The sequence below is a fragment of the Amphiura filiformis genome, chromosome 9, assembly GCF_039555335.1.
Source record: "Amphiura filiformis chromosome 9, Afil_fr2py, whole genome shotgun sequence".
Classification (NCBI taxonomy): Eukaryota; Metazoa; Echinodermata; class Ophiuroidea; order Amphilepidida; family Amphiuridae; genus Amphiura; species Amphiura filiformis.
The window spans coordinates 2,794,108-2,821,707 of record NC_092636.1 but is presented as its reverse complement, the minus strand read 5'-3'; the positions used below and the strand labels follow the sequence as shown (position 1 = coordinate 2,821,707).

Genomic DNA, 27,600 nt, shown 5'->3' with positions numbered 1-27,600 from the left:
TTTTACACTATTTTTGCCCATTATCAGGATGAAAATTGCAAAGTGTGCACGTAGCCCACAAAAAATTGTATTTTACACTATTTTGGCCCATGATCAGGCTGAATTTTAGTAGTTTTTTTTTCCTTTGCCTTCCTGATTTTCTCTTTTTTTTTTGTCAGAGGGCGCTTTTTCTTTCATTTCCCCCTGCTGGCTATGCTACTGTACTGAAATGCCCCCATTGTTTTTTTTATATACTCCACAGTGTTCTGGTCATCAATCTCTGTATCTTCTAAACAACTCCAGTCTTTGCTAATCATTCATACTCATGATACTCAACCGAGCAAGGAGAGCTGTGAAAAAATGTAGAACAGCAAGTAAAGATTTGATCAGGAAAAAGATATACAAAGCATAGATTATAAAATCAAACCTTTAAAAATAACATAAATTCTAAATTCAGATTTTGTCTTCAATATTTTAACATTTGCTGAGGAGGATCCCATCAATTGGTTTTACAATTTTTATGATTTTTACACACGACTGTAATGTATTTAATTAAAGAAAAATTGTAACTTGCTGAGGAGGATACTCTTAATGTTTTTCAAAATTCTGACTTTTATGTGATTGTAATGTACTTAATAAACTAACATACCCTGCAAAAACAAAGGCTTCAGGCACTGTATTTGTGATAAAAATTTAAGATTTTAAATAAAACCATGGAGTCAAAACAAAATTACAGCTCTTTGCGCAAGATAAGGGCCTATCTGCAATAGATGACGGTTGTCATATTTCTAGATGTGTACAATTAGAATGCAGAAATTGTCAAATGTCAATTATGGAGTACAGAAATTACGATGTGATGTGATCAAGCAAATGAGTTAGATGTCTGGAATATTACTTATGAGATATAGCCAATAAATTATGCAGAGATTGCTGTGTTACCAGCAAAGAGAATGATGGGATAGCAAGTACTCTGAAGAAGTATGTTGTCCAATAGCAATACATACAAAACTGTCAGGTCAGTGTCAATATTTTGGTTTTAAAAGATCAAATACTCAATAATACTTTCTTTTGTATTTTGTTTTTCTAAGCAACATTTAAAAGGCATTATCACTGGAAATGTACGTTTAATTATGATGAAGTTTTCAGCAAAATAAAGGTATATGAGAACGGCACTTGTAATGAAATTGAAAACTGAATTTTGATTTTGATCGACAGACTCATAGCTTCATCGCATCACAAAATTCTATAGGGTAGCTATTGCAGATACAGCTTATTGGTACTAAATCATTGATAATAATAATATCTCCCATTTTATTGTGATTTATCCCAAGTTGTGAAGTTAAACAAGAAGACAATTTACAAATTTAAAACAAGTCCAAATTTGTTCTAAATCTGTTACATTTGAATATGTGTCTGATTATTACGGGGTGGGGTATGATCGTTTGGACAGTATTTATTGTGGGACATTGGAGCACATCAGACATATCGAATTGCATTCTGAATGCGAAGAATGTCCTTCTGATATCAAATAATTTTGATTTTTTGAAATTAGCAATGTAATACACATTTTATGGCAAATGATTAAAAATTGATATTTTTGATATTTAACAGTACTGGTAAACTTTATAAATCTGATGATTTATACTTAAAGTGTATGTAGGTGGGATGAAAAGCCGACGATCAATTGAAAATTTTGACCTTTTCGTATTGAAGATATGGATTTTTTCCCAAAACACCAGAAAAAATTAGGTCTTTTTGGGAAAAAAATCCATATCTTCAATATGAAAAGTCAAAATTTTCATTTGATCGTCGGCTTTTCCTCACAGCTACATACACTTTAAGAATATATCATTAGATTTATATAATTTATTTCGAGGACTGTTATATATCAAAAATGTGAAAAATATCAAATGTTAATAATTTGTCATAAAATTGGTATTATAAATTATCATGAATTTCAAAAATGAAAATTATTTGATATCAGAAAGACATTCTTCATATTCAGAATGCAGTTCGATATGTCTGATGTGCTCACATGTCTCACAAAAGATACTGTCGAAACGCTCATTCCGGATCCCTTAAGCAAAGTCAGAAAATCACAAAAACAAGTTTAACAGATTAATTATTAATTAATAATAAAGAGTTTTTAAAAAAATTAAAAGATTAAAATCTGTCAAAACCAACTTAGTTTCTTGCTGACAGTTTTGTTAGTGAACCACTGACTTTTTAAAGCTTATTTTGTCGTCAAAAATGTTTGGATAATCTAATGTAAGAACACGGAAAAACAGTGGCAAGATCAATGGGAATTATATAAATAAACATTATTTTTCACCAGGTTCGCCGTCGCAAATGGCGAACCTGGTGAAAAAATAATGTTTATGTAATGTAAGAAATTAGAACACTACCTACCTCTCTGTGATGGATTAGTTTTAGCTTTCATTAAAGGTGTGCATATATGGCAGTTCTTTCTACGAGCAGAGCAGTGGTTCCAGTGAGAAAGGATTTGTCTTGATGACCTACAATTTGGAACTGAAATTGGACAAAATATGAGTTATAAATAAATATTCATTATTATGAAAAAATATCTTAATAGAGAGTAATAGCACTTACGAACAGGTAAAGTGAAGCTGCCAATGAAAAGGCTAGCTCTATCTCCAGCACCCTTCTTTGCTGTAATAATGTAGAAAAGATCTGATTTCACACCACCAAATAGAAATATAGTTGTGCACCCTTAATTTCAATTCTCAGAAAAAATCACTGTCTGCATTAAATTAAGCATTAAAATGAGCAGAAATTTGCATAATTTTGGCTAAATTTGGATTGGTCATGATTAGTGATGTTAAGAGAGATTTTCTGAGAAATACTGATGCCATGGGAAAAAGGTGGAAGATGGGGGTCAGCAAATTTCAACCATATTTTGGCAATTTAATAAGTTTGGATAAGTGTTCATAATAATCAGTATAAAAAAATCTGCTATGCCCCTCCTGGGAAATATGGGCCCCTAAAATATGCCCCCTAACACGTATTTCCCTGACTTGTAAAATGCCGTTTTATGCCATTTTGAACAAATTTTTGGCACCTAAGACAAGCATCTATGAAAGTAAATTTTTCTACACATCTTCTTTCATCCTTTGTCTTTATCAAAAAATATAAAACAACAAATGTTTATATTGGGATGTTCCATTTATGAACAGGGGTGGGGGCCAATATTTCACATTTTACAACTTTTGAAAAAAGGTGAAATATCCCTCTACTTTGTGACGTCATTGTAGGAGTTCCTCAATCTTTCTCAAATTGTTCATTACAGGAGAGAACCTCTGTACATAGGTCATTTATATAATGCAATAAAAATCATGGAGACTTTTTTACTTTTCATAGAAGACAAACATGGATATTCCCAATATGTGAGATTGGTATAATGATGCTGTATATAACGCCAACATCAAATATAATATCTTTTCACTGTAGCAGTCCCTTTTCTTGAGCCAATAGTCAGTTATTCCATTGAGGAGTTAAGAACCACATTTAAGAATGCAAATCAAGTACAGGGGTAGGTGTTTCTCTTTTACAGCATATTGGTAAAATCGCCAGTAGATAATGCTCCTTGAATATGAGCCCCTCTAATGTCACAAGCTCGTATTCATACATGTTAGTGGTATTATGATTATTATGAAAATCACAAGCTCCTATTCTGATTCTTAATCATTTCACATGCATCAGTACTTAAGCTATAGGAACTAGGCCTAGTAGGGCCCCATACCCCAAAGTACTAAATCCTAATAACCTGGGGTGGAACTTAATGCTAGGAGTGGGCTATAAATGGGACTTGTTTTGTTTTGCTTGGGATAAGTTTTTTGTATGTTCTATTTAACCTAGGCTTATCTCAACATGAAATTACAAAATGTTAAGCCTGTGTTTCAAAAAGAATGTGCACAGCAAAAAATCCAAAATGGCCACATTTTCCCTGAAAATCACATTTTAGCCATAACTTTGTCATTTTTGGGTCTTTTACCAGGTTCTGGTGTCTAGTCTATGGGTTTTTTGGTCAATCAATCTATTTATGCAGTTAGAAGTAGTCTCAAATCTTCATGTGTTGAGTTACGACCATTTCTGACCCAATGCACCTTTTTTACCCAAATTTTGAACCAGGCCCATAGACCTCATATTTAAATTACAGAAAAAGCTAGACAACAGGTAAAAACTTCCATAACACTATAAATTGGAAAAACGAAATAGACACACAACATACGTTACATCAAGTAAAAAATGTAGATTTTTGCATTGCAGACTTTTATACAATTTTGATAGTTTAATGGATTTTATTGTATTTACATTTTTAGCAATTTCTTGCATTACAAAAGTTACACTTTATATTTACTGATTATATGAGGCTTCTTTAATTGTGAGCTAGGATTATTCAAAGAGAAGGCAGTTTCCATGGCAACGGCCATATATACTAATTTTAAAGCAAATTTTCCCCAGTAACATTTGACAAATTCCCTCATCATGTGAACATGACCTATACATTTTACCCGGAATAGCCAGTATCAGGGATAATAAATTCTCTTTTCCTGATCTCATTTTTTACACTGTCAGTATGGGAGAGCTCCAACTAAGCCATGTGTATTGACCCTTGACCTTCTACGGTGACAGTGGTATGTTAAAATAAGATGAGGGAAAGAAAATTTGTTATCCCCAATACTAACTATTTGGGAGTAAAACTTTAAGACATCTCCACAATATGAGGTAAAATTTACAAAAAAAACCATAATATAAATGGCTACTTGTTATGTTGCTACGGAAACTGATAAGTGTCACAGGCACAATCTCAAACTGCTGCATGATAGTGTCCTAGATATCATCATCAGTGCCATGTTGTCGCTGCTAACTTTCATCTCCGGTATCAGTACCAAACGCCAAGCATCAGGTGATCCACTCGAAGGTTTTGTCCCCGCGTTTCATCCCCATTATCATCAAGGTAAAACCCAATATACCAACTTTTGTTGCCTCCCTCATCCCAGATGACAGCAACAACATTTTGAGCAATTTGTTGTTTTAAAAAAGTTTGTATTACACTTAATGAGTATATTATTGATATATGGATTCTTTAATTTTAAGTTACATGTATTAGGAGATTTCAAAGGAAGGCAATTGCCATGGCAATGGCCATTTATACTAATATTTAAGCGAATTTCCCCAGTAATCTATGATCTTTGAATTTTGGGCAGTTTGACCCAAATTGACCCATTTTCTTCATTTTGAGCAATTTGTTGCATTAAAAAGTTTGTATTACACTTTATAAGTATACTATTGATATACATGGATTCTTTAATTTTAAGCTACATGTATTGGAGATTTCAAAGACAAGGCAGTTGTCATGGCAATGGCCATTTATACTAATATTTAAGCGAATTTCCCCAGTAACATTAAGCAAATTCGATTTCACCAGAAAAGTATAGGCCCTCTCCGAATAACTGCTAACAGAGCCCGTTTTAGTACTAATTTCGATGTTGAAATAGCAGCATCACTTTCTAACATTTGTTAATAAAAACTGAACCTTACCTGTAAAGATAGACAAAATTGGAGCTTAAGTGAAAATTTAGGCTTTATTTAATACAGCTAAAAATAAAGAAAACTATTGTCATGCGTGGTAGAATTGCCGCTTAAAAATGTTGATTTTTACATGCTTTTCACTATGATGGAGAGGTTATTTGGTGGTCTGCGCCCTTAATAGACAGAGGTCACTCAGATGAAAGAGAGCAGTTTACTAGTATATTGACCATCAAAGGATCCTCAATACAAACCCCAAAATCCATATAATATGTCGGCATTTTTGGTATTTCAAAAATCGAGAATCATAGATACATAAGCGTTTTTATGTTTAACACAATAACACCCCTACTTGATCAATGTAGTGTTCCAATATATTATTGTCTTTGTTGTTAACTACATAGTGATAGAAAATAATTATTGTAAGCCCTACCTGCGTTCCTTGGAAGAAAAAGGTAATATTCATTTGAGGGTGCATAAAGCATGATGCAAAAAGGTTATTTTTAAATCAGCACAGACAGAATTTTAGTACTGACCCGGGGTAGGCCTACTGAACCCCTTTATAGAATAGTCCTGTTCTATAAGCATTTATCCAACATAATTTAGGCCCCAATTTATTATGTAATAGTTTTGTTGATGTTGTTTACTTCTGATAGGCTCCCTTTTCATCAAATTTCATTTTTAAACTTAGAAAAATCACCGTACCTGAGTTTAGCATGAAAATATCGCAATTTTGCACTTTTCTGAAAAAGAGCATAAAGTAAGATGTGCTCATTTTAAAACGGAAAAAGTCTCCACAATTTTTATTTGCTCAATTGTTCAACCTATATCAACTTTATCCAACAAGTAAATAACTTTGACAAAAATATTGAGGAACTCTCACAATCATCTTGCAAACTTTGCTTCAAAATTAGTATTTTGCACTTTTCTGAAAAAGAGCATAAAGTAAGATGTGCTCATTTTAAAACGGAAAAAGTTTCCACGATTTTTATTTGCTCAATTAATCAACCTATATCTACTTTATCCAACAAGTAAATAACTTTGTCAAAAATATTGAGGAACTCTCACAATCATCTTGCAAACTTTGCTTCAAAATTAGAATTTTTCACATTTACACAATTGCTGAAAAGGGCATTACACCCCTCTCTGAATATGGAACAACCCAAATGTTGTACAAAGAATTTTTAATTGTTATGTCGAGACAAAATGTGTATTATTACTGTGAAGTATAAATAAAATGTCTGCAGATGCGCGTTATTACGTGGCTCTAATCAAAAGTTAGTGCACATTTCAAAGTTTTTGTGTCTGAGAAGACAATCATGGGGGTCAATTTGAGGGGGGTCCAGTATCTCCCAGTGGGGGTCCTCAAAATTTTTAATACCTCCACTGTAAATACTCATGGACACATGTTTGATTGACAAAATATGAACAAAATTTGCTGACCCCCATCTTCCACCTACCATCTGAGTCTATCGGATAAACCCTCTTAAATCCTGCAAGTGTACAACAGATGGGAGAGGTCAAGTCATTTTTAATGATTTTAAGCAGCCCTTTTTGTTCTATACAGTAACAATGGCATGATTTTGCATGTAAATTTTCAGGACACAATAATACTTTTGTGAACCAGTTGTGCAAAATAATGACGGTCAACCTATTTTTTTCCAGCCAGAGGGGCCAGACAAGGGTTGATTTCAACCCTCATAGCTTCCGCTAAGAACTGAGTCACTCCTATGAAGAAAAAATGATTTAGTACATTATCTCTATGGGACTTTGATTTGGTGGTGGGAGATCTTCTCTACCTTATCATGCTTATGAGATGATCTTTTTACAGTCAGGCAGTTATTTACTTATGTTGAAATCTGTTTTCCGTACTTCCAGTTTACAGGAAAAAATGCTGTGCATCTTTCGAGACACAGCTTTCTGCCTCAGTAGAAACAAGAGCTAACAAGCTGGGTAATCATGGCGGTTGGAATATGATCGGTATTTTGTACCCCGGAAATAGCATGTCAAAAAAACGCCATACTCTCAGTATAAACACACTGAATGTTAGCTGCCATGCAATAAGGGACAAGGAATACCATACCTTTACAGGACTTTCCTGCATGACAGTTTCTCATGTGATTCAGCACATTTTTCATAGCTTGGCAGTGAGGGACATGTTGAGTGCATGGTCGGATTGGTTGGTTAGCCTGGTTCCTTTCTCTACGCATACAACGGTGTGCATGTAACAGCAGCAAAAGCCGACGTATGATCAACCTGTTTTTGTCTGAAGAGAAATTGAGAGAAAAACAGAATTTAAGTCATCATTGAGGGCATTGAGGGGGCAAAGTGAATTTTAGGGGGGCAAAATCACCAAATTTTGCACAAAATTGCAGCAAAATATGGAAATTTTCGTAATTTTTGGTTTGGGAAACAGGGGGGCAAGAGTTGTGACTGGGGGAATTTGCCCCCTCATCAACCCCCCTCCCCATTTTAAACACATTGTCAAAATGTAATTGTAGAGAGCACTGAAAGACACTTGATTTCCAGGTGATTTTCAACCAGAAAACTGGGAAAGCCCTAGATTTTGACCTTTTGTTGGTCCAAATGACCCCCTTTGACTGGTATGCCTTCAGCTCCCAAATACCATGCCCTCAAAATTGTGGGGAGCATTCAGTCAGTCGGACATCCATTTTTTTGTTGTTGCTTTGATGGATTTCTACTTGGACACAATGACCCTTGGGTACATTGACATTTGTGATGTCAACAGACACAAGGTCATATGTCATCTAGGGGTCAATGGAGGTCATTGTGCTTATACTTTAATATCATATCATAACAAACCATGAAAGCCCTTCTGGGAGGACCCATTTTACGCACTGCATGATAAACTATTACTTGTTATGTACTATGGAGACTAAGCCCAACCAAAATCCAAGAATCTTGAAGTACTTACTACTCTTTCGCCTTTCTGAAACTTGCCTTATAGGTGTGCATACAGGGCAGTTGTTTCGAGGAGCAGGGCAGGTTTCCCAGTGAGAAAGGATTCGTCTTGATGAAGCACAATATGCAACTGAAATGGGATAAAAATGCAGACTATTAGCCCAAATAATAGCATATTATTTTTAAAAAACTATAAAAAACTATTTTATACTAACTTTTTGTTAATATTATTAAAATATTTTGGTAGTGTTTTTGATTTTTTTTAAAGTTTAAAACATATTTATGATCTTAATTTAACCCATCCTGTCTAAACCATGATCTTCTTATTTCTTTTATAACAAACAAGGTTAAAAAGCACACAAAAAACCCAGGACAGTGGCCTTCATGTCAGTGCAAAACAACAGCATGGACCAATGCAGGGAAAACAAAGCAAAACAAACAAGTACATACAATATTGTTCAGTTTACATTATGAAGATTTGTTCTTACTGTACTATCTACTGAAGATAGCTTTAATGTTTTATACGAGTTGATGGGCTACAATAGCTATTCAAGACACAGGGTATATAAGGGATAAACTGTGCAAATAAGATATGTGTTTATCAAGTGGAATCATAGTTCACTCCACGAACAAAACATTCTTGTAAGTGTTTGTGGTGTGGTTGGAGAATTTTTTAATGAGCCATGTATAATATGTGCTGCCAGTGCTATCTACTGAAGATAGCTTAAATGTTTAATTTGCCCTTTTAAGGCATCCTATTAATATTCACCAAAGATAAAAATATTAAGTTGTGGTGTGTGATTTTAAACTTTTGGAATTAAGTGGAAAGCAAGTTTAAATATATTAGTTGAGCACAGCACCCTTTTTAGTTTTTTCAGAAAAATTCGGCGAAAATCAGACTTTTTTCCTAAAAATACCGTAAAAAAAGTCGGGAATAAAATTTTTTTTTAAATCGCATTTCGCATTTGTTTTCAAACCACTCGTGGTGACTGGCACACACTTATGTCAATTTAAGATGGTGCTTAATTGACATGTGCAGTAACAAAAACAATCATTTTCACCAATTATAAGCCTAACAAACCATAATCATAAAACTAACCAAGACTTTGTAGAGAATATCATACCTTGGCATAAGCTTTTGGAATGGCAGAACTTTGTCATGTGATTCAGCACATTTTTCATCGTACGGCAATAAGCACGAAGTCGATAACGATGCAAAGTGCACTGTCTCTGGCACTTTTGTGCATGTAAGAGCATTGCAAGCCGCTGAATTGCCGTTTGTTTGTCCACCCGACCATTGATTGCAGCCATGTTTGGTTGGTGAGATTGAGGAACTGGATTTCGCTGGATTTGCTGGTCCTGTTTGGGAGGCTGATAGAAAATAAATGCACTGTTAGCAATACAATGTTAGCAGATATAGTGAAGCTTATATTGACATGATTATTTTTTGTAAAAGTGTGATTTTGGCATCATTAAGTATCGTATCTGGAACTTAATTTCCCCAACACAATTGAATATCAGATAATTTTTTAATCATGTTTCTCACAAATAGCTTTTTCCTGTATTATACAGACTTTGTTCTGCATCTTGCCACTGGGCTGGGCTGCTGCTAAAATTCAATCTATCAAAATAAATTGTTCTCATCTCATATGCCTGTAAAATATCACACGGCTCCCGCCTTTAATGTTCATTAATAAAAATGATCAAGTCTCAATGATTTAGCTATACAAATATGTACCTGCATGTCAGTGCTATTCAAATTGCAGACTAAGCAATCTATAGTGGTGGCAGGAGGGCGCTTTTCACATTGGGGACATATATCTTCATTTTGGTCCATACTGGCTGCAGATTCGCTTTCCATGAGCAATGACTGTTGCTCCTGCTGACCCTGTTCCAGAGGCTGATATCAAATAGAAAATAAATGCACTCTTAGTCGGTTAGTCCCTGGGTGTTAGCGCCCAGGGCCGTTCCTAGGGATTTTGCCGCCCTAGGCAAAGCCTCTCCCTGCTGCCCCACCAAAACATACCAAATAAGTGTTTAGGGGGTTACACCCTTTCTTTTTCTTCACCCGTGTCCTCTTTCCTTTTCTCTGCCCCGTTTCATTTCTTTTTCTCAGGTCCCCCTTTTTCGCTCTGTTTTCTGTTTCTCTTTTCGCCCCCTTTTCATTTTGTCCCCCATTTTTTCTTTTTATCCACCCTCATTTTTCCTTTTCATTTCTTTCTCCATTCCTGTTTTTTCTTTTTGCGCCCGCCCCTCTGCGTTTGCTGCCCTAGGTGACCGCCTTACCTGGCCTAATGGTCGGAATGGCCCTGTGTTAGCCATTGTGTTTTTTTTAAAGATATAGACATGAGTCCAAGCTGCCATGCCAGTTAAGGCCTGCTGCAGACTTTTTATTCGACATTCGATGCTACATGCCTTCGTTATTTAATCTGGATTTACTTGGTAAATCAATATGTAATTTTACATGCTGGAGTTGATTAATAGAATTCTTTGCATGTCAAGTGTAAATTTTGCCTTGTGTGTCATGACACAAAAAAGTTGAAGACCTTTGATCAGTATACTGTATACAATGTACCTGTAAATCAGCGTCAACTAAGTTATTCAGATTGCAAACCAAGCAATCTTTAGTGGTAGCAGAAGGGCGCTTTTCACATTGGGGACAGATGTCTTCAGCTTGGTCCATACTGTTCTGAAATGAAGAAAATATTAATTTAAACCATTCTATTGAATAGTTTTTGTTATCCATGCACTCTCAGCAATATTATAGCAAGAGTATCTGTAATAGCACTCAATACAAATAAAAATTAGAGCTTTTCGTCAGCCTGCTACGCTAATTGCCTAAGTCATTTTTTGTAATTTTGAGAACAAAGAACAAAATGTGGTTCAGGCATGCATCAGTTACGTAATCATCCTAATTATTTCGGATTATTCCCTTTCATTTGTATTATTATCATTTGTTCTTGTGCAAAGATTGGTGAATAAATTTGTTTAAATGCATGATTGAACCATATTTCGTACTTTGTTCTCAAATTTATCAAAATTGACTTTGGCAAAAAGCGTAGCAGGCTGACGATTTATAAAATATTCCGGGGGTCATGTCCCTTTGGTGAGTATCATAGATTTGTCAATGTTAAAATGTAATTGTGTTAGTTATGGCAAACCCGGGTGATAGGTCAGTGAAAAGGATAGCTTATGGTGGTCAGTGAAAAGGGTGCCAAAATATTAATGGTCAGTAAAAAGGGTCCTTTTTTTTACAAGAAGGACATTGATTAGGGTATGAATATGAGTATCCCCCCCCCCTGGAAAATATTACATCGAGTTACAACTCTGAATTTCACGCCATAGGTGCACAAAACTTAACGTTGTAATAACTTTTAAGCTAATTTGGGGGTATTTGGAGGACAATTGAGCCAAGTGTGTCTTGGAAATGAAGTTGGACTAATTACATTTGAAAAACATACTCCCCAGGGGTAATGTGTATTTTAGATGGAATAACCCATTCTAATAAGGCCTAAAAAAGCAAATTGTGTGATTGGCGTAACATAAAAAATAAATTAGGTTAGGTCAGTCGGGATTTTTTTTTTTTTTTCTTTATAAGATGTAAATTTTGTTTGACAAAGGCTTTGGAACTTTTGTTCATCTTTTTTTTAAAATTTAGTTAGAAGAAATTTAGAAGAAAAAATGTCAGGGTCTGGCCTACTTTTAGGGTCGGTCGGGTTACGCCAATCAAACAATTTTCTTTTTTAGGCCTAAGATAGATATTCAACCAGGATGCGAGTACATTCATATAATGTGACTTTCAAAACATCTTCTTTTTTAATACATTGCATACAGGAAAGTGAGTGCTAATGTTCGCTTCCCAGCCATTTACAGAAAACGTATAAATGTCTGGTTATATAAAGGGTATAAAACGTTTTAATATAACTTCCAGAAAACATTTTGAAAATTTGATGCAAAACATTCTAACATAAACATTATGTTTTTGTAAGTGTTGATAAAATATTTTTCAAAAATGTTTCAGCATAAAATATTTTGCAATAACATTTTGGCAACATTTTGAAAATGTCGTTGCAGTGTGTTTTCATGTAAAATGTTTTTAAAATGTTTTCAATGACCTTTATCATAACCTGACTTTTAAATGTTGTTAAAAATTTTGAACAAAACCAAAATGTGTTTATAGCACCTTTATAACATTTTTAAAAATGTTTTTTTGTTTGCTGGGTTTTCTCCCTTTCTTGTGAATTACTCATTTTACAGACATACGGAATTCTGTTTCTAAAGATAAGATCAGTTTTATGTTGCTGAAAATAAGAAATGTAATTGACCACCTCTTCCCAGCCAACGTTCAAAATTTTCTGATTTATATCAAAATCTCAATCTGGGAGATGAGGCTTTTGAACTGTCACACCCAAAGAGCTCAACACACAAATTTTACATTCATGGAAAAAGTTTGAAATAATATTTTTTGAACAACTGTTTTCTAAACTTTTTGTCCATGGCTGTATAACACAATATAAACAACAACAAAGCAAAGCTATGAATACTTACTTCAGAAAGGAGCTGTAGTAAAACTTGCTTTCCAATATGTAAAGTCCAAATGGAAGTATAACTTTTTCAAAAATTCAAAGGTATGGTAAAAAGTCCAAGTCACTACATGTACTGTCGATGCCAGAAGATAATATGACTGGGCAAGACACAGGCAAGCTTATAAAAGGAGAGATAGACATCAATGGACTACATCCTTGGTGATAATTAAGGATGATAATTAAAAATAGAGATAATCAAAAGAGAGATGAGAGTTTTGGAGTGTAACAAAAGAAACAGGAAGTGTGTAGTGATGGGAAATTGTAGAAGGAAGCAATTAAAACAAAGGAGAGTTACCTATGGGAGTGTAACAAAACTAGGGACAGGAAATGAAGTGGTGTGATGTGTAAAATTGATAAGTAAAGAAAGTTGCCAAAAATTCCTGCAAATATTAATAATTTGTTGCTGCACTACATTTTTATTTGATTTAGAAATCTTTTACAAGCATATGTGTCAAGGTATATGCATATTCATGGATATGATATTTTATTCACTCGTAGAAAAAAAAGGTTCTTGGCTGTCCTGGTATGTAAAACCCTCAAGAGCAAAATGTTCTTAAAAATTGAGAACCCCAAAATGGTTCTATCTGGCCTTTTTAGAACCTTTTTCATGTTCTTTCTAGCCCTTCTAGAACCCTATTCAGTGCCCTTTGTAGAACCATTTAAGGTTCCACCGATAGGACAACTTAAGAACCTCTTTTCTACTTTGAACCTTTTTTACTAAAAGTGTAAAGTGTATAAAAGGATCATACAAACTATATCTTCATTATATTATTATAACCATCTCCAATAAATGTTTTTTAGTCTCCAATAAATGTTCTTTTAGTGTATGTCCATTTTGTCACCAATAACCCATATTTTACAAATAAAACCTCCATTTGACAACAAACAATACACACATTGGAAACAAAACAAGAAAAATGTCAAAATTTTGTATTTTTAAAATTATTTTCACTCTTCAAATTAACATTATAAAACTATAGTATATAGAGTTATATAAAAAAGATAATTTGTCACCGGGTTTGCCGTCGCAAATAATAAAGGGAGAATTGAAAAGTGATCCCTCCTGAGAATCGAACCCAGGACCTCAGCCTCAGGTTTACGAGACTTGTGCCTTAACTACTTGCCCACAGGAGCTTCATGGTTAGGCTGGTGAAATTTGAACCTATAAACGGTCACTTTCAACTATCTCCTCTCTGCAAGTAGCCAATAGTAGCTATGGCCGTAAAAGTGAGCTGTGAGAAATAATATACTTTAGAATTGTATAATGTTATATAGATACTTTGAAATGAAAATAAAAACTTTTTTTACCATGTATACTTTTGAAAATATACTTACACAGGGAATTACCCCGGGGCACTCAACTTTGGAAGTGACAGTATGTGCCTGTCAATAGGCCCCCTCTTTTGAAGTCGACTAGACCCGATGACCCCTTTTTTAAAAGTTATACCCGATGACCCCTTTTTTTTAGTTGCAGGCTACCCAATGACCCCTTTTTCTAATTTTTCTAGAATAGCATCATCAAAATGCCAAAAAATAATGCCGAAACTTTCAAATTTTGCTCAATTTTTTCAAAATTATGCCGAAAATTTCAAAATGTTGCTCCATTTTTTCATAATTTTCTACCCGATGACCCTTTTTTAAAAATCTTATACTCAATGACCCCCTTTTTTCAAAATATTATACCCAATGACCCCCTTTAAATAAAGCAAAGAATGGCTAACAGCACACAGGGTAAATCGTTGTCTGTTGCACATACTGCCATATTTCATAAGGCTGCCATTTGTGATTTTTGTATAATTGTCATCTAATTGTGAGGAGATACCCTGCAAAATTAACTTTATATATATATTCATTTTGAGGTATTATCACCGTATTACAATCTCATGCCCATTCATAAATGAAAGAAGCATGCTGAAATATAAAATTTAAATAACAATATGAAATACTTCATTGAATAGATTCATCAGGTTTGTTCAGTAAATAAACATTTTGGATTTTTTGTTTGACAAAACCAAGTGAATACTCACTACAATATTTACGTCCTACTGTCGGAGGACTTCATCAGGTATGACTGATATGGTCATCTGATCCACTTTCCCAACAAACAAGTTTGAGTGATTTCGGTTTTCCTTAGTCTCTTTTGCAGACTTCAGTAGTGGATCATAAGGCGTGACTTAAGAGGTATGTGCCCTCCTCTCTGTTTAGGGTCTTGGTGCCCCGTCTCCTTATTTCCATTGCTTCCCGCACTTCTCTAGACCTTTTATCGTGTTCCCGTCCAAGGATCATAATTGTGACCTCAGTTATGTAGGAGAAACTTCACGCATGTTAGGTACCAGGTTAGCTGAACACCAGGCAGAAGTCAAAAGGCGAGTGAGAAAAAGTACACCGCTCTGAACGAAAGACATCCGAAATGGAACAAACAAAATCAGCAATTTCAGATCACGTTGCACGGGCAAACCATGTTATAGACTGGGAAGAATCTAAGATCCTTGGACGGGAACACGAGAAAAGGTCTAGAGAAGTGCCGGAAGCAATGGAAATAAGGAGACGGTGCACCAAGACCCTAAACAGAGAGGAGGGCACATACCTCTTAAGTCACGTCTATGATCCACTACTGAAGTCTGCAAAAGAGACTAAGGAAAACCGAAATCACTCAAACTTGTTTGCGGGAAAGTGGATCAGATGACCATATCAGTCATACCTGATGAAGTCCTCCGACGAGTAGGACGAAATATTGTAGTGAGTACTCACTTGGTTTTGTCAAACAAAAAATCCAAAATGTTTATAATATGAAATACAACATTGATAATAGAAGCCACACAAGGCAGCCTTTTGACATACGACAGTATTTGATATCGATGTCAAAATGTACCATGTTAGGATATGATGAATGCAAATTAGGAGACGGCATTTTGGAGCCGTTGTCGTGTATTAGATATTCACATATCGGTCATGTACAAATATACATACATACATACATAAAGGTATTTATATAGCGCCTTAAATTTATCAAAGCGCTGAACAAGGAGAGAAAGGATGGGGAAAAAAGAAACACAGCGGAACAAGAAAGAAGCTAACTGAAAAGGTGAGTTTTCAGTTTCTTCCTGAAAACTGGAATTGATGGAGACTCCCTGATGGCTTTAGGGAGTTTCTTCCAGAGAAGGTATTTAAACCAGATCCTCTATGTGCCCTAGGCTGACTAAGCAGAGTCTTATCGGAAGAAGATCTCAATTCTCTTCCGGGAGCATAGGCTGAAAGAAGCTCACAAATATAATTGGGGGCACGGCCCTGAGAGCACTTGAAAACATAAAGCAGAAGTTTAAAAAGAATTCGGTCCTGGATTGGAAGCCAATGCAATTGAATGAGAAGGTCGGAGGTACCAGTTGAGCGAGGGACAGAGAAAATCAAACACACAGCACGATTTTGCAGCTTCTGCAGTCTATTTCTTTCACCTTGAGTGATACCATAGAGGATTGCATTGCCATAATCAAGTTGGGACAGTATGAGAGAGCGAACAGCATGGTGACAGGTATCCTGGTCAATTGTATATACAAATATTGAATGTTTATGAGTTCAATGGTAAGAATGTTTTCATGAGGTGAAATATGGACTGTTCCATTCAGTGAGGCTTTGTCGAGTTGAATGGAGTATATATTTCACCGAATGGAAATATTCTTTCATTTGAACGAATAAATAATCAATAGTAATTAGCCAATCAAATGACAAGAAACTTTGCATGAGTTACATAAATCTTATTCATACATTCTCACGATATAACGACGTTTCTGATTGGATTTGGGCCCTTTTTTGCTGGTCATAAATACCGTTTATGACCAGTACGCAGGGCATAAACAAGCTGCGTCGCGCAGCGTTGGAACCCAATTAACGTGATCAACGATTTGCTAGTGTTGCGTACATGCGCATTTAACCGCGCCCATCTCACGCGGAGCGCAAATATGAACGCGTTGACTCCCGGCCGTTGACCTTATGAGCCGAGGTGCTTCCTGCAAGTAGGCCTACTCATTTTCTCCCAATTTTTGAAGGAAAACGGTATGGAAATGTTATTTAAACTTGTAAACCCTCATTATTTTCATTTGTATTGAATAACAATGTTCAGAATATTGGGTATGTATGAACGGGGTTCATTCATAGGATTTCGGGCATGATCGTTGATTTAGGCCCTCGGCTCACGCCTCGGGCATAAACAGCGATCATGCCCTCAATCCTATGAATGAACCCCTAAATAATATATAGTAAACAGTTACTAACTCTTCATCCAGAGCCATCTAAAATGAACTAGAGATTTTATCTTTTTTTTGTGTACATCCATATCAAAGCGATGCACTTGTCGGCTGCTACATGTATCTCTTTTTTACATAATAGCTAGGAATAAATTTCATCTCAAGCGGAGGTTACTTCAAATCATCCCCAAGTTACATGGTTTAGGAATGTTTTCTGTATTCCTAAACCATGTGATTTGGGGATGATTTGAAGTGAGCCGAGTCTGTCTGGTATTTGTTCCTAGCTATTATGTAAAAAGAGAAACATGTAGCAGCCGACAAGTGCATCATTATCGTTTTGATATGGAGGTACACATTTGAACATTGTAAATAGTAACAAATATTTACATTTAAATCTATTTTTAAAACAGCAATGTACAAATAACAAGTGTCAATAAACCTAATTCGAAACCAGTTGCAAATTTAAAAAAGAAAGAATGAAATAAAAAAAGACTTTGTACATTTGTCTAAGTTGTATTTGACAGTTTTGGTATTATATTTGATACAATTAAATATATGTAACAAACTATTTGGCATAGCTTTTATATACCAGATTTATATTAAAATGCCATTTAACACATTTTTGATACATAATAATTTGACATAAAAAATCTGCATGGGCACTGTGTGCACAACAATAAGGAGAGGCATTACATAACTGAAATATGGATATTGTTTTCTGATACCATACATAAAGACAGTGGCGGCGCTACAGGGGCATGAGGGGGCAAATGCCCCCCAGTCAGAACTCTTTCTCCTCTATTGTCCCCCCAGTAAAAACCCAAAATTACAAAAATGTCACCTTTTGCAGTAATTTTGTGCAAAATTTGTTGATCCCCCTGAAATTCACTTTGCCCCCTCAATACCCCCCCAGAAAAAAATTCCTGGTGCCACCACTGCATGAAGATATGTATTACTTCAGTATTACAGTATAATCATAGGCAGAACCTCTATTCGCCAGTGAAGTGTTAATATGTAAGCCTATTATGCGCATGAACTTGAGTCCTGAACTACGCTCAAAATGATCACACACAAAGTCTATCTCATTTAGTCACATTCCAATAGGTATGTGATTCAGTTACCAGGAATTTAAACCAAATTGCTATTGAGTCCTGAACCATGATCACTACACAATGTATAGAGGCCTTGCATGTGACGTATCATCCCGTAAATATGGCGGACTACTCAAATGCATTCAACAAAAGCATGATTGCAATCTACCGTGACAGTTCCTCTCACACACATAACCCTGCACTACGATCAAATAGGTTAATGACAACATTTGATTGAATGGACTGCACTCCGCTATAACTACGGTGAAGGACACCGGCTCAAATCCTTTGTTTGGAGCTAAACGATAATTTCATGCAGGGCCTCTATACCACATTCCAAAAGGCGTGTGATCCAGTTACCAAAGAGATGCCCAAACACTTCGCTTGTGAATTACTTTCAAAATTTGTATTGTATTTCATTCATGTTGGTTTACGATCATATACTATGGAACAACCTTCGTAAACTTTTTAACCACTTAGGTCCGGTTTCTCGAAGCATGGCTACTGGTCAGGTTTCCTAAGCCATCAGGCTTTTAAAGCCCAATTAGTCCTATATACCAGTGTTTACAATTTAACATCATAAATCACCTAGAAAGATAAATCAATAAAATGGATCCACATTGGTAGGGCAGCTTACTGAATTTAAGCCTGACCACTAGCCAAGCTTTGAGAAATTGGACCTAAGAGTTCTGTACACTAAAATCTGTCCCACTCACATACATAGCTGTAGACTGCAAACATTTGCATGTATACAACAACTTCATCTTCATTTCCATGGTAACTTCATAGGATGAAACAGCGCCAAAAACTTTCCGCAGGTGCCTCATCATCTGCAAAATTAATAATTGAAGTTTTGTTTCTTCATTTAAATATTTTAACACTTATGGTATATGCTGTCATTGCACAAGAACCAGTCCAATCTCCCTTATCCGGACCTCTTAACAGATCTCTCTGTTATCCGGATGTGTGAATTTACAGGAAAAACATGGTTTTAATGTTTTTAATTTTATGCTCTGAAGCGATGCACTCGGCAGAGGCGCCATATTTATCATTAGCTTTAGACATTTAATTATTTTCCAAAATTTTTTGACCAAAAATAAGCATTTTTACATTTTTTTTCAGAAAAATGAAAACTGATCTTTGTGAAGAGGATGTGTGCTTGGTTCATTTTAAGGGATCATCTGTCACAAAAAACAATACACCTTTGTTCCGTAACCATTAAGATATAGGACATTTTTCGTTTTTGCTATAGCCCCCGAATGAAATGTATTTAATTATGTTTGTACTCACTCAGGTAGCATTGTGTGTGAATTATACATCCCAACTAAGTGCTATTCTTTTTTTATGGGCATTATAGTGTCAAAAAATCAAAAATGGCCCAAAATGAAAGTTTTTCAATATTGCCGTCCATTTCTAATCGTCACCCCCATAGACTTTACATGTAAAATAAAAAGGCTCATAAAAATTTCATAGCACTTAGTTCTGATGTAAAATTTACACAAAATGCTTTTTGAGTGATTACAAAGATAATTTAATATTTTTCATTCCGGGGCTTGTGGAAGTTTTTTTAAATGTATTCCTTGTACAGTGACATTTCACAATAAAATGTCCATTGGAAACAATGGTGAATAACTTGCCCATATATATTTTTTCCTTCATGGAATGTAATACCTTGACCTAAGTTGCCCCAAATGCGGGGTAACTTAAAAATGATAAAAAAATATTGTTCAACTTTAAGGCATAGAGGCCCTTAGAGGGGAACCCTAATGTCTGAAATAACAGTTAATTAGAAATATAATTGGTTTTGATGGGAAGCAGTGGTTTAAAAACCACTATGGCTTAGAATTGATCAGTGCCGTTAGGCCAAAAAAAAAATTGTTGTGTTGCCCTCAACCGCCCGACCCTAAATCCTGAAAAATCAGGGGTGCAATTTTTTTTTTTTTTTTTTTGAATGATGATTTTTACAGATTTGTTCAAAAACTCAATGTTTTTCACTTAAAATTAATATTTTATTGAAAGACTAGTCTTTAATTGATGTCTAACAGGTACCCAGAAGTCAAAATTGACAAATGTCCCTAATTGAAGAAGCATTATTTAATATTTGAGGGAATTTTTAAAAACTGAAGGTTTAAAAAAAAAAATTTAAAAAAATCTGACCGTCCGACCCAAATTTCCCATTTTCCCACTTGAGGGCAACACAACAATATTTTTTTTTGCCTTATTGCTATGTGCTTCAGATTGGTTCAAATAGTGTGTATGAGTATTACATCGACTCACATGCGCTGAATCATGTTATCTTGTCATATCACACGGCTAAGAACAAATAAGATTGCAGGAACTCAAGGATTTAAGGGTAGAGTAGATTGTTGGCCGAAGCAGCCAAAAAAAATTGATCTTCATTATCTAAATCAATATATTATTGAAAAATAACACTTAATGTTTTGCAAAAGTTCATTTTACAAATCATGTACTTTGAAAACTTGCTTGATTTATTGTTGTTAATTTTACAAAAGTACATTTTACAAAAGTGTTGTTGTTTCAGCCCTCTTTACAACATAACTCAAGAACCGTACAGGACCTACAAAAGTATATCTGTAAAATTTGTATTCCTATACACACTCGCTATGAAATGATAAATGCAATTTTTGCCAAAGCTCACTACCATTCGCAAGATGCTGTGAACTGCCAAATCGCAGCAATTTAAAATAGTTGCTAACCTTAATGTATAATCAGGCCACACTCATCACCTGTACTGTGTACAATCATTGATTGATTGCATGGATACCTAATTAGCCCCATTGAAATCAGTGTAAATTGGCCTGGTTCATATCAATGGGGCTAATTAGGTATTCATGCGGCCATATCTCGGGCCCTCATGATCTGATTCCCACCAAATTTGGACTGTGGATGTTTTTCATCATGTTCTACTGAAATACGTATGGTCATGAAAATGCTGAAATTCAAAAAAAGTTTTTTTGTGACGTCATCACTTGGGTACTCTATACCTTGTTCAGGACTTTCAAAAGAAGTACCTGTATGTGCAACCATGACTGTTTCAAAATAGCCCGCCAAAGTCATGCAGGTAACTCTGAGGGCGTGCACTGAATTGGTTTGAATGAGGAATACTACGGGAATCATTGCCTTTTGTTAGAAGTCACACATGAGTGAAGTGGATAACCACAATTGCAGTACAATCTTTCCGTATACAGCCACTATAGGCACTCTTTATGAGATGGACAATTTCCCATTTTAATCTGTATCACATACTTATTATACCATGAGCATCATGTTGAACATTCCCCAATTCTCCGTATCCATTGTCCTGAACATCTCTATGCTGACCTCGTAGTTCCTGAATTTCCCTGTCTTTTTCTTGAAGCTCCCTGTCTTGTTCTTCAATTGTTCTTCCCATTTCCTTCATCTGGGCTTCCAGAGTTGCTACTTCTTTCTTCTGATCTTCTTTGCCTGCATCATCAGCTTCTTGTAGTCTCTTCTCCAAATCTATTGCAGTGGGTCAGAGACAAACAAAGTATTTTCAATAATTATTGTTTACCTATCAAATTACCACAAACTGGCATCTCAACATAAAACATTGAAAAAATAGAAAAAAAATGATAGTAAACCATTACTTGAAATGAGGTGCCAATCTACATAGGTGTTCTATATAATGTCAAAGAGTCCCAAAAGGTCCCATGGAAAGGGCTACCCCAGCCTGGATTTGCAATTGAAGCCATCGCTTGCACAAACATCAGTCTTCATGATCCCTTCTTGTTTCATCTCTTTGTCGTTAAATTACTTGCATCTAGAATATTTAACCCGAGGATCCATATTGTTCCTATTACCAGAGAAGATGTAAAGAAAGGAGATAGATCCAGCTATCCTCAAACAAAATATGTGTGTTGCCGCTCATTCAAAAGCAATCACGCTATTTAGGTTTAACAATAAAATACAACAAAAGGGTTCGAACCCATGACTGGTGTGATACACAAGTTGCTGCTTACTAGTTTTAAGGAAAGGTCAGTGTCTGTATACCATCAATACTATGCATACCATGCATGCAGATCCTAACATCCAGTTTATTTCAAATAAAATATGACCAAGTTCCATGGCAAATAATAATTCTGCACGCTTGGTTACGCTTTCAACCTCTACGATTTATGATACAGCCTATTTTCAATTATCAAAATATCTTTATTAGGTTTGCAGGAAATGACAGGAAAATACATAAAACAATAAAATATAGATGATCAAAAATCATCCCTTTTCTAACAAAATCCTAAAACACTCTCCTAAATAATTAATATATGTTCCACAATGGGCGGTTACAAAACTACATTTCTTTCTTATAGTATCCACGTGTGCATCCCTTCAGAGCAACATCAGGTACTTAACACACACGTGTCATACTTTCAAGGGATTCTCTATAGAAACATTGGATATGGTTTCAATTCTGGAGTGAAAATTAATCAACCGTGAGTCGGCAACACACATCACATCAAAGGCTACTTTCAAGCAGATGAGTAACTACTTGAGAATAAAGGACGATGAATAGGTGCAACAGGATTACCTACGGGATTATCTCAAGGATATAATTCCGTTCTCCTCCTTCTTTTTTCAACTTTCCTGCTATTACATATTGACTACTTCTTTTGATACAAATCGGAAGTTTTTATGCAGGCTCATATATGATATAATGATCCATTGTATTGTTTTTGCTTTATGCTGTGATGCATGAGTAATTTAATTCAATCATTCATTTTATTTTGGCATTTGAAACTTACTACTTCTGAGAGTCGTCTGGGACTTATAATGTATGAAAATCAAGATATTTGCATCAGTTTACATCCCATGATAAAACTTACCTCCAACCATGTCAACTGTTGCTTCATCTTCTATCAACATGACTTTTGGTTGTTCTGATGCAAGTGTACGTTCATGAAGTATCTTCTCTTTTCCTCTATTTCGTTTTTCAGGTCTTCTATTTGTTTCCTCAATTCAGCCTTTTCAACCTCTGCTAGATTTTCTCCTTGTTTCAGTTTTCTTGCTGCTTCTTGCAGCTTCTTCTCCAGTTCCATCTTCATCTGTGTCAGTGTCTTGATCTGCTCTTTTGTTTGGTTAAGCTTCCTTTCTATCATTTCTGCTACCCTGGTGGATAGAGTATCCTTAAAGCACTTTCCATCATTACTTTTGGCAATATCTTCAGCCATTGTCAAGAGATTGCTGATCTGGTTTGAATTCTCTGCTGACAGAGGCTTGACCATGTTATCAAAATGTACATATCGATTTTCACATTCTTGCAGTAAATCTTGAATTGGCCCCTCTTAATTTGCAACCACTTCTTCGATATCTTCACCGGTAGCCTTCAACTGATCAGCTCCAGTAAAGACAATCATGAGAAACTTGATTGAGTCTTCTCCAAACACATGTCTCATGAGTTCAACTGCTTTGATATCATCTTCTGTGTGACGTCCTATCTTAATGACAAGCAAAATAGCATGAGGGCCTGGAGCTGAGAGATACATGCAGTTCAGGATTTCAGTGATGGTGCTCTCATAATTCTTCTTAGTATCATAGAATCCAGGAGTATCAATGACAGTAACCAAGCGACCCTGAATTTGAGCTTTCTTTCTTTCACATTTTGAAGTAACAGAACCTCCACTTGCGCTTAATCTTCAAAGGACGTTTTATTGTTCCCCACATTCCACTCTTGCCATAGTGAGGTGCTTCTGTGGAAAGGTAAGCAGGTGCTAGAATGCTGTTACCAGTAGTACTTTTCCCAGCTCCTGTGAGGCCTATGAGAACCAGACGTAATGTATCTACACCTGAGAAAAGATACAATATAGGCAATGTTTATTATAATATATTATATAAAAAGCAAGAGAAATTTGAACAAATTGTAGTGTAGCATTAAAATCACAAAAATGAACTTTGCCGACAGAAGGACTCAAACAACGACCTCGGCGTTACTAGTTGCTGTGCTCTACCACTTAGCTATGACGGCATCTTATAGTGGTAAAGATCGAGTTTTAAGCCTATAGTCAGTGTTCGTTTGTGACATGCCACCACTTGAGGGTGATCGCCCGTAGAAACAGTGATATAATCACTTCACAGCAATATACATTTTACGGGAGAAATTTGTGAAGTAATATATATAACCCCCCAAGATGATTTGTTCAACAAATTAATACATAAGCGAGAGAAATTTGAACAAATTGTAGCGTAGCATTAAAATCACAAAAATGAACTTTGCTGACATATACTTATGTCAAGACAAATCAAGGCATTAACACAATAACAGCTAAACATTTAGACCTATATGGTAAAGCTGATGGGTTGGTGCCTAGATAGCTGTTATTGTTGATATTTTAGGAAATCATGATCTTTTCAAAATAACTTACCTTGAAACTTGTAACTGCCATCCGGAAGAGGCATATCTGCAATATTCCCAATGTCCCGCAACTCAGCTTTTTTCATCTTCAGTCAGCTTTTTGGGTTGGATTTGACTTAACTTCTCCACATTCTTTGCAAGATTGGCAAACTTCCCAGACACAAAGTGGTCATCTTCACTCTCTTTCGTACTTGAAACTTCTTCTATGGCCTGTTGTAGCTGCATTTCTCTTTCAAATAATTTTGCGGTTGTTTCAGCAAGCTTTTTGGCTACTTCTTCCTGTCTTTGCTGTTGTTTCTTTGCCGCTTCTTCAAACTTATTGGAATGCTGCTGTTTTTCTCTGGCTATTTCTTTTACTTTTGCCTCTACTGCCACTGCACATCCTCTTTGGAAAGAGTTGATCTCAGCTATGGCATCTTGAACTTCTTTTTGTTTACATACCAGCAGTTCAGCTTTGTCCTCTAAGATTTTTTTATGCTCTTTTGCTGCATCACTCAAGTATACTGTATGATGATCATGGCACATGGTTTTCAAATTTGAACAATCTCTGCAGATGGACTTTTCACATGTATGACAATAATAATCCTTTGACATTGGTGAAAGAGTGTGAACCTTGCATAATTCTCTTGTTTTTGATGAACGGCGACTCTGAAAATGGTTAAAATGACCCTAAGTGAAATGCATTTTGTTTATTTTGCCCTTTGTGTATTTCTTTATTTTTGTTTCAAGTCTATATTGTTATAGCGCCCTGATAACTGATAACAGAGAAATATTATAATAATAGTGTTCACATGTTTGCGGGCAAACTGGTATCGGGCTAAAACATCTCAAATTCATCCTGATTTCATTCTTTGGCTACCTGCAATTCCTGGGCATGTGAAATATCACTGAAATTGATAACCAGGCATAAATGGACTGTTTTTCATGATTTCTTTGGAAATACATCAAGTAGGAGCATCAAATTTCACGATGGTAATTATCTGTTATATGATACCAAAAACTCATCCACAATGAGAAAAATCAGGGGGGGGGGGTGAGGCTGTCGATCAACTTACATAAATGATCGCTAAAAAATGAGGAGTGCAGATGCAAAAAGTGATAATCCATTTTTCTTGATTTGAGATATAGGCTATAACTTGTCAAATGCTTACAAAAATCTATGGCTATCTATGGTCAACCATGATCTGCACTGATGACCACAGACATGGACAAGTCAGCAAATGACCATGGCTAACCATGGGCAACCATGCTTAAGCCATGCTTGACCATGGTGTGATCAACCTTTGGTCAGTAACCATGATCAACCATGGTTAGAGGCTGTGCAATAATTATGAGTCAAATTTCCAAATGGCTCGCCACAAATCACTTTCCCCCTCCTCTCGGCCTGCTAAAAATCACTTGCCCCCGCCTGCCAAAACTCCCCCCCTTGCGCATGCCAATATTTTTGAATCCCAGTTTACAAACCTTAAGTTAAATGGTTTAGATACATGTTGCGAGTGCAGCGAGCAGGAAAATGTGCATATTTATACGGTGTTTCTGTACTGTTTTCCTAAGCCTTTTTGGAGCACTTTATTTCAAAGGCGCCCATGTGTACCAAAAATCACTTCCCCCTCTCGGCTTGCAAGAAATTGCTGCCCCCTTTTGGATCTCCAAAATTTGTTTCCCCCAATTTTACCCTCCCACCAGGGCTCATAATTATTGCACAGCCCCTTGAACTGTTTACCATATCATGGTTAACATTTTTTCCAGAGCTATTGACTGATTGAAATATTTCAATCTTTTAACAATTAGTGAAAGGCATCAATCCAAATAGATTGAAATGGTTTTGGTTTAACTCTTATTACTCTTTTGTAGACTGATTTCAATTTTCAATCATGTGTTACTCCTAAATGTAGGCCTACTGCCAAATGGCATGTCGAGAGTTAAATGGGTTTGGAATGAGATTTCAAACTTTTTAGAGTGTATATTTTCAATCTTTTTTTCAACTGGAAAGAATTTGTCCCTAATTCCAGTCTTCAAAATATTAGAATGAAAATCAATCCTTTCTATACTGTGAAAATTCAATCAAAAAAAGATTTGCCCCTAACTTTAAATCACTGTTTGATTGAAAAAAAAAATATTCAAATCACTCCACTGAACACACATATGATTTGTCCCTAAAGCCTACTATACTGGCAGAAACTTACCTGGTACTTGGGCCTAACACCTCGAACGGATTGTCTACTTGAACGTTGTGATGAGGGGAAAGCTCCAATTCCATCCATCGGTTTGTGACAAGATTTGTGACACACACAACAAATGATTGTCTCTGGATCCTCACTGGCGCAACATTGATCTACCAAACATTGATGACAAAATACATGCTTACATGGAAGACAGCAGGGATTGGAAAGTTCCTTGTGACATATTCCACAAGTATTCTGTTCAAGAATAGGCCTATTTTGAGATGTTAAATCTGTAGGTAGTGAAGTAAACTCTGTTGTAACATACTCAGCCATGGTGAAAGTCTAGCAGGCCTATGCTATATAGCTCTATATCATGTAAGTCATAATCACTTCCGTGCACAATGGGATGCTGTTTCACTTGTAGGAATTAATTAAAACTCCAGATTCAGCAGAATACATACAACCCAGCTCGGCTGAAATTTGATGGTTTAAAGGTTTTTTACAAGAGGTACACATCTAGTAGACTAGAGTAGCTTAGAGTCACAGCTATTCCAACTTTTCAGCAGTTTAATTTGTCCTAATAATTAGTCAGGTATGGTGGAATAGAACTGACAAAATGACCTGGTAAGGTTGTGCCAGTTGTACATGTAAATGAATGGTGAATTTAAATTCAATGGT

The 27,600-nt window shown here is 35.7% G+C and overlaps 1 protein-coding gene across 1 annotated transcript; it reads right to left on the bottom strand.

Annotated features, from left to right (window-relative positions):
* Positions 1–182: 182 nt before the first annotated feature.
* LOC140160518 (uncharacterized) lies at positions 183–27,600 on the bottom strand. The gene is made up of 8 exons (XM_072183754.1): positions 26,944–27,600; positions 11,027–11,140; positions 10,190–10,351; positions 9,576–9,822; positions 8,465–8,581; positions 7,613–7,795; positions 2,389–2,508; positions 183–329 (listed from the first exon to the last, which is right to left on the bottom strand). Exons 1-8 carry the CDS (start codon positions 27,253–27,255, stop codon positions 289–291), a joined length of 1,296 nt encoding a protein of 431 aa, XP_072039855.1. The 5' UTR covers positions 27,256–27,600; the 3' UTR covers positions 183–288.

Bases quoted from the DNA above. Each gene is read 5' to 3' on its own strand.
- LOC140160518 (XM_072183754.1), bottom strand. From the start codon at position 27,255: ATGGCTGAGTATGTTACAACAGAGTTTACTTCACTACCTACAGATTTA. The intron at 11,141-26,943 runs GTAAGTTTCTGC...TCTTCATTTCAG, and splicing joins GTGTTAGGCCCAAGTACCAG to AACAGTATGGACCAAGCTGA. The intron at 2,509-7,612 runs GTATGGTATTCC...GTCCAATTTCAG, and splicing joins TGCAGGAAAGTCCTGTAAAG to TTCCAAATTGTAGGTCATCA.